The sequence below is a fragment of the Olea europaea genome, chromosome 17 (assembly GCF_002742605.1).
Source record: "Olea europaea var. sylvestris chromosome 17, O_europaea_v1, whole genome shotgun sequence".
NCBI lineage: Eukaryota > Viridiplantae > Streptophyta > Magnoliopsida > Lamiales > Oleaceae > Olea > Olea europaea.
Window position 1 is genome coordinate 24,365,556 of NC_036253.1, and position 8,158 is coordinate 24,373,713.

The window sequence follows — 8,158 nt, forward strand, 5'->3', positions numbered from 1 at the left end:
ATATATATATATATATATATATATATATATATATATATATATATATATATATATATATATATATATATATATATATATATATATATATATATATATATATATATATATATATATATATATATATATATATATATATATATATATATATATATATATATATATATATATATATATATATATATATATATATATATATATATATATATATATATCCTACTCTACAAATGCCCAAAAGTGTGTTGAATTATAACTTTGAAGATCCAAATCACTTTCATCGATTTCAAGATTCAACCACTATATTATTTGATTCACTGATTCATCCTAACTTAGATTTGTTGATCGAGCTATAAACTTTCCCATTAAACCATAAATCAAAAACACAAGATCGTTGATCAAACATTAAACTTACTTTCTCCAATTAGCCTTCAGAGTTGTTGAAGTTTTGGGACGAGATGTTTGGTGTTCTAGAGCTAAAGAACGAGGATCGTTCTTGGAGATCCATAAGAGATAAACGATACTAGGGGTCAGGAGCTGGTGTGAGGAACACGTAGTCTAGAAGGGCCAAGATGAAGGTTAAAGGGGACTAAAGGCTAGTCAGGCCTGGGCCATACTGTAAATCTCATCATTTATAGTGGATTGCTGATCGGCAAAGTACCTAGAGCTTTTGATATTTTGCGAAGGTTTTCTCTGCTATCATATTGGTGTTCTTTACTTTACACAATTTATAAACTGTGGTATCAAAACATATGATAAATTGACATGTTTGATCTAATCATCAAGAAACAATTAAAAAGTGACTTGTTGTGTTTAATTGATTATTTCCCCACATTGAGTCTAAATATTTGGTTAATTAGAACTTTCAGTTTTCGTATGGCTTTTAAAGCTAAAAGTTTCAGCATCATTCTAGTATCATAGCCTTTCACAAAACCAAAAGAAGTAATGAAAACTCCACATAAACGGATGAATGGACCTCTGGAGGCGTAAAAAAAAATAAAATAATAATAAATAAAAAAAAATAAATAAAGGCCTACGGAGCAAGATGCAATATTAGGACAATACAAATGAAAACAACAAAAGAGCATGAAGACATGTATCAATTGATTTCCACAATCTCAAAACAAAGGTGACATAATCTTTATATCAGGACTAGAACCTTCAAGTGTTCTAGCATAAATACAAGTAAACCAACAAAGCATTGTTTCATACAAAGATGTAAATTGATATTCTCACACGTTCGTTGTTGCATCTATTGGTATCACCCATTGGAACTCCTAAAAGTTTGAATAATAACGTCTGAAGTCTAGTAACAGCTTATTTCTTAGCAAGCATATCATAGAAGACCTCTGGTGTTTTGTATTCTGAGGTGCACAGTGCCTGAAAATCAGATCAAAATCAAAGCTTAAGCAATTTGAGAAGGATAAACATTTTTTATTTAAATTGAGTCTTTAACATGTCCTGCGACGTGGCAAGCCAGATTCATTTTTCATGAAATGGCCGAATACGTATTGGTAAAACTTAAATGCACAACCTTTTTTGTGCTTTAGTTTGAAAAAGAATGGTTTAAACTCTTACTTGCATAGCTGAAGCAACATGAATCAATAACGACTCAGACCAAGGTTTCCCAATAAACTGAAGACCGATAGGCAAGCCAGATTTGTCATATCCAACCTATCAGTAAAGAGTTTTGATCACCATATGTTTATTAAAGGAAGGTTATAAATTAATGTTAGAATACACAAGAAGTCGAAAGACAATTTATGAGAACAGACCGGGACAGTCACAGCAGGCAATCCCAAGAAGTTTCCTGCTATCTGGTACCGTACTAGGGCAGCTGCAATATTGTGAAAATAATCAACTTCCTCTATTCAGTGCCTTAAAGTCTTCACCAGTAGAGTTTATAAACCGTGAGTGATGCAGGAAAGTGTAAGAAAGGTAACAACCACAAGAAATTATCGAAGTGCTGTTTCACAGTATATTTACCTCCATTTATGTAGTCGAGTTCACCAGTTTTCAGTGCATCTTCCTTAATTGTGTATGCGGTGACTCTGTTATAAACATTGCACAAAGTCGTCATTAAGATATTAAGAAATAAAGTCAAGAAAATTGTAATTAGCCTGCCAAATAAAATTTTTCCCATATTCCCCAGAAATTGAGTAAGGAATCTCAATTTATTAGAAGAAGTAAAGAAAATCTTTACAGAAATAAACTAAATACAAGCAGAGAGTTGCAGAATACCCTGTTGTTGGAGTAACGATAACATCTGCTTTAGAAAATATCTTGTTGTGGAATTGAAGCTGTCGGTTCCTATATATGTTTAATGGTAAATAGAAATGGAAACTGAAGAGTATACAAGTCTAAATGTCATGATAATCAGCTTATAATTTACCTGATTCTCTGTGCGTTTAAGTACTCCTTGCTGTGAAAAGCCCCGTACACAGAAAGTCCAACCCGCACATCCCACCCCATTTCTGCCAGGATCCTGTTCCATTTAGTGCTTTTTAAGTGTCAATATCCTGCTTCATTTAATTTCTTATATCTCTGAAAAGAAAAACGTAACATTGAGATACTTTGGAAGAAACAGCATACTTCTCTTGGTGGGCAGCAATTGCATTACTACATTCTGATCCAATTGTTAGATAATGTGCCAAGCGCATGACCTCTATCTCTGGTATGGTCACTTCCACAGTCTTAAACATGAAAAAGCTTTTAAATGAGACTGGATTATCTCTATCAAAGCATTCTTGCACACACGTTGAAAGTTGTATACGACAATAGAAGATAAGCTCAATCTATATTAAATACAAGTGCAGCAAGTTCGAGTTTGAGATAACATCTGAAGTTCGAGTTTCATTGTACCTTCCAACCATACTTATCGGATAGTTTATCGATAGCATGAGAGCAGCATTCTCTAATGTCATCAGTGCAGTCATCGAACCACTAGTCGAGCAAAGAAGATACGTAAAAATTAACATACATCTAAGCAAGTAATACAATAGCATTTATGTTTAAATAACGAAGGCCAAGGAAATTTTAGGTTTACATACCTTTGCAGATCTTGCCATTCTGATGTTAAAAGACATATAGTTTGCTGATTTCAGCAGCGGAAGACATACTTGAGGCTGGTTTTTTCTCGCGACAATGCAGGTCAGTAGGTTTTGAGATACACATTGAAAATTAAAAAGAAACTGAATTGATGTTTTGAGATTTTCTAAAATAATATCCAAATCCTTCCTATGATGCCGTAAATAAGGTTAACGACCCTTCAATAAATGAGTAATTACGATATTGATAATGACACTTCTCTTTGAAAAAGCATTATTGGCATTGTGTAGTCATAAAGAGCCAAGAGGAAAATGTAATTACTACAAATATAAAATGGAAAATTGAAACAGTTTCAAGCATTTTTCCCAGAAAATTACATGCAATACGACTCAAACTGAGGACCTTTGCGTCTTTTGATATCATGTGCAATTACCTCATCTAAAAACTTATTCAGTTAGATACATCGTGTTTATTAATTCAACTTTAGTCTCAACAAATGAATATTAATAAATTTCCCAACATAAATGTCCAATTTAGTGCAAAACACATGCTTAAACAATATAATGTAATTTATACCATTGTCATGCTGGATGGGTTTGATGATAGGTTGCCACTGAGAGCTGCATATCTGCAAATTTATACTGGTATTAAACTTACAGTAGCTTATAGCAGTTGCTATTAAGATCTCCTATGGCATGTTTGGTAGGGAGAATTGGACAGCACTCACAATATTAAAGAAGAAAAATAAGATAAATTCTTGTCCATTCTAGAGTACTTCCACCAAACATAGCCTAAGAGTCGACATTAACAAGAAAATACAGAAACTGACGCAATGAGTGAATCCTCCACTGTGGCTGCCAGTATTCCAACCATTCCAACTGTAAAGTTCAGGGGAAGAGTTCTAGCAAATTAAACATTGTGTTGTCAATATTTGCAAGCACTGCTTCTTTAAGGAAATGAGGAACTTTTGAAGTTCAATAAAATTCTGATTTAATTTTTTTTTTTTTTAAAAAGCTTATAGCGCACCCATTATGTGGCACACGTCCAAAAGTTGGCTTGAATCCAACAACACCACAAAGGGCTGCAGGCAATCGAACAGATCCTGATAAAGAAAAGAAAATAAATAAAATATTCTAGTTACTTGAAGATAACATGGACCTCAAAATTGACTGATATGCATTAACAGTTCATTTAAATAAAAGTTAAACTTGCTAAAACTCATAATATAAAAGAGATTATTAAGTTTAGCATCAATTAGCATGGTTTGGCATAATTTTCAAGTGGCAAGCACTGGCTAAAACTGCTCAAAAAGTTAACTTGTGTTGTTGAATTGCCTCCTAAATTTGGATTAAATAAAATAGGGCGATAGATGTAATTTACCTCCCCCATCAACGCCAAGTGCAACAGGGCACAATCCGGCAGCTACTACAGCAGCAGATCCACTGGAAGATCCTCCCGTAATTTTTTTTGAATTATATGGATTCCTAGTGGCTCTTCAGTAAACAAAGGAGGAAAAATGAGCATCAATTTCGATCTACACTGGCCAATTTTATGATTAAAAAAGTAACATGCATACTAAACAACCTCATCTAAAAGCTTAAACTATTAAATATGGTACACTCGATAAGAGCACGAATGCATACCCATAGTGAGGATTTATTCCACTAATTCCTGCCCCGAGCTCGTGCATATTTGTTTTTCCCACTATTATGGCACCACATAATCGCAGGCGTTTAACGCAGCATGCATCCTCTGTACAGTGTCGTACTTTGTGCAACCATTTCGTACCTCCTACAAAGAGTCAATTTTTAGTACAGAAGCAACTGTTAATATGTAACAGAATTGGAAGGATCAATATACCGAACCAAATCTCAAAGAAATAAGAAAATAGGCTATCACCTGTTGTTGGGTATGGCATACAATCTATTTCATCTTTAATAGCAATTGGAATTCCATCTAGTACTGATAGTGGTTTTCCTGGAAGAAAGCAGATAAAATGGAGAATCAGAAAATGCTGCTGCATCCAATTCAAATGAGGAAAAAACGAACAGATGTAACAGATTCGATTGAAAGTCATATGCATTCTTTCTGTAGTTACAGGTTCAAGAAGTGGTAGAACTGCTTTTAATCTGTTGTCCAACCAGGTTCTACCCACTCTTTTACCACTTATTTCTATATGTTTATACATACTATTGTTTATAAACGCTTCCCAAACATATATTTAATTTGGACCAACAAATATAGTTCACTTTTGGCCTTCATAGGACGAAAAATTACAAACCTTGTTCATATCGAAGAGTTGATTCTGTAGCCTGCCTTATAATATCTTCGACGCTGAAGTTGATAAAGAAAGACATCTGCAAAGGAGGATTGGAAGACTCACGGACAGCTGCTATAAATCGATCTGCAACCTGCATCGGAATACAATCCTAACTTAGAAAACATAGATTAAGCACTAAAACTATGCTGCATTGACTCTGAACAACAAGATAATCAAATGGAAGTTGGGGAATATTAGATACCATTCGAGGAGTTATTTCTCCTGATGTATAAGCCCTTGAATAATCCAATATTGTCCAACGTCGGAAGCTCGGTTTTGGACTCTCAGACACATCTTCTGCAGATTGAAGACAATCAACAACATGCCGAACCTTTTCTGGTGGGGGCAGATCAGCCTCTACACATTTTACTTCCGTTTCTTCGCTGCCTGTCATTATGGTAAACCGTGATGAAAAACTATCAAATTTTGCTTTACACATTGAAGAATTCATCTATTTGAAGGCATAAACATAAGTAGAAGAAAAATAATCTCAAATAACAGTGTGATTATTGTAAAGAGGACAGAGAATCAAATCAATATTCAAATTAGCTCTTTGAGCAACTGCCTTGTAACTTCACATTATAAGGAAAGTCTTGGTGCAAGTTAAATATAAAAATGCACTGTCTCACCATTATATGGGTGCATAGGTTCGAAGAGAGGTGGCTCTTGTAACTCGGCAAATGAGACAAGCTGCAAAATAAGAAACATTCTTAAGCAACATAGAAAACAAATGCTAGCCGCCCTAGGCATTCACATAAGATCAAATTACCTATTTGTACGAATCTTACACCACAAATATACTGCTAAATTAGAATTTGAGCAAAACATAAGTTTGGAACAAAATATACTGCTTCGTGAAAAGCTTATGATATAAGTGCTTTTATTGATTTGATTCCTGCTTGTAGCATAAGTTTTGCATGAAGCAGTATATTTTGCTCAAATCAATATAATCTTTCTACTTTAACAAGTTAAAATGGCTTTAGAAAGATGCTATGACATAGAAAATATTCTATATTCAATTTAAACAAGAAAATAAATTATTTAATTTACTATTACAAGATAAACTGAAAATTTTAAAAATGCATACCTTGTGGATTAGATTATTTCTCTTCAAAAAGTACAATAATATGCCTCCAAATATTGGCGACTCCAAAAACCAAGTGAAAACTTTAACCAGAAGCCCAGCCATTCGAGGAGCTATTCAGCATACAAGAAATTCTCATTAGCAGAATGATATTCAGAAAACTTAGGGCCTCTTCGGTAGTGACAATGAGAATTGATTTTTTGACCGTTAGCTAAAAAAATAGATTCTACCTATGAGTGAAGAAATAAAAAATGACGGTTGAAATAGTGAAATAACAGTCAAAAAATTGATTTTTTGGGGGTAAAAAATTGATATCAAATGGGGGTTTAATCTTGTTACACTCCAGCATTCAAAATGACAAATAAAAAAAATAAAAAAATTATACTTTTCTAATAAAAAATGAATAATAAAATCATAATGACAAGAAGTTGGCCTTTCACTAACTTGTTAAAAAAAAGAATGTAACCAAACCCGAATTTAATGAGAATAAGACTTCTCGTCATCTGTCTATCACAAATGGGACACCCCAAGATTCAAATTCAAAATCAAAAATAACAAATTATTCTTTGCAACTAATGAGATGATGTTGGCCTTTCACCAACCCTGAAACATTATAGCTTGTTCGAAAAGGAATTCATGGGACCAAACTCTGAATTTATTGAGAACAAGACGTCTCATCATCAATCTCTAACAAAATAATAATAGTCAAAAAACTTAATCTTGTCACACCCCAATAAAAAGTTTTTTTTTTTTTTTTCAACTGAAAAATATTAATTAAATTCTAATGACAAAAGTTGGCCTTTCATCAACTCATAAACTTTATAACTTATTTGTAAAAGGATCCACGTACCAGTCTTCCCCATCGATGATCATGCACGGAATTATGGAAAAGGGTCTAAATTCTATTACATCAGGATATTCCAACGGCAAGAAAGTGAATTCAAATCAAAACGTTAATTTCTCATAAGAAAAAAGAAGAATGTGATCACACAAACCTTTGACATTGGCTTGGAGATAAACTTCATCACTGTCGGGACCAAGATCCACACGATCAGCAGGCTCGTAAATTACACCTTTATCTTTGAGAAAACCCATTTAGACCAAACAAGTACTTTCAGAGAGTCTCAACAAACATTTATATGTATGTATTTATACATATATAAGGAGCGAGATTGCAGAAGAAAACAGCGTTAATTATGAAGCTACAGCTAAGCAGTTATGCACACTAGAATGAGATAAAGACGTAGTAATTATAGAGCAGGGGAGGCGGAGAAGGCGAGGAAGAGAATTTTATTTATAATAACAATTGGAAAAAATTTCAGTAATCTCCTATAAATGAGGCTGTTGGGAAAACAACACCAGAGAGAGAGAGAGAGAGAGAGAGAGAGAGAGAGTCATTTTCAGAACCAACGGATTGACAAGAACAAGAAGAAATGCCGTGAACACGTAGGATTTCCATGTACTCAAGAAGCTTTGTAAGTAAAGTGTGAGTGACCAATGGAAATGGTGGGCGGTTGGGTGGGAGTTTATTAACAACCCTTCCACTCCCTTCCTTCCTATAATCTAACAAAACTTATTTTAGTTTATATATATATATTGAGCCACATTATTTTAAAAAAATACATTCTTAAATAGTGATTTCACATTATTTCAACTAGACATTCTTCAAGAAAATAATATTACATACAAATCAAAAATCTTTCCTTATTTTT

The 8,158-nt window shown here is 33.4% G+C and overlaps 1 protein-coding gene across 2 annotated transcripts; it reads right to left on the reverse strand.

Annotated features, from left to right (window-relative positions):
• Positions 1 to 1,076: 1,076 nt before the first annotated feature.
• LOC111365482 (fatty acid amide hydrolase-like) lies at positions 1,077 to 7,797 on the reverse strand. 2 transcript variants are annotated; one of them, XM_022986035.1, is made up of 20 exons: positions 7,442 to 7,797; positions 6,450 to 6,559; positions 5,992 to 6,052; positions 5,565 to 5,749; positions 5,324 to 5,453; positions 4,942 to 5,019; positions 4,686 to 4,833; positions 4,423 to 4,535; positions 4,069 to 4,144; positions 3,872 to 3,943; positions 3,619 to 3,670; positions 3,045 to 3,146; positions 2,857 to 2,937; positions 2,587 to 2,687; positions 2,387 to 2,479; positions 2,236 to 2,304; positions 1,981 to 2,045; positions 1,770 to 1,831; positions 1,573 to 1,668; positions 1,077 to 1,374 (listed from the first exon to the last, which is right to left on the reverse strand). In XM_022986035.1, exons 1-20 carry the CDS (start codon positions 7,539 to 7,541, stop codon positions 1,312 to 1,314), a joined length of 1,857 nt encoding a protein of 618 aa, XP_022841803.1. In that variant the 5' UTR covers positions 7,542 to 7,797; the 3' UTR covers positions 1,077 to 1,311. The 2 variants fall into 2 exon arrangements, with proteins under 2 accessions (XP_022841803.1, XP_022841804.1); XM_022986036.1 differs by having other exon boundaries at positions 3,045 to 3,119; positions 7,442 to 7,795.
• Between the last annotated feature and the right edge of the window lie 361 nt (positions 7,798 to 8,158).

Bases quoted from the DNA above. Each gene is read 5' to 3' on its own strand.
- LOC111365482 (XM_022986035.1), bottom strand. From the start codon at position 7,541: ATGGGTTTTCTCAAAGATAAAGGTGTAATTTACGAGCCTGCTGATCGT. The intron at 2,046-2,235 runs GTATTCTGCAAC...TGTTTATAACAG, and splicing joins ATCGTTACTCCAACAACAGG to AGTCACCGCATACACAATTA. The intron at 1,832-1,980 runs GTAAATATACTG...ACAATATTGCAG, and splicing joins ACTCGACTACATAAATGGAG to CTGCCCTAGTACGGTACCAG.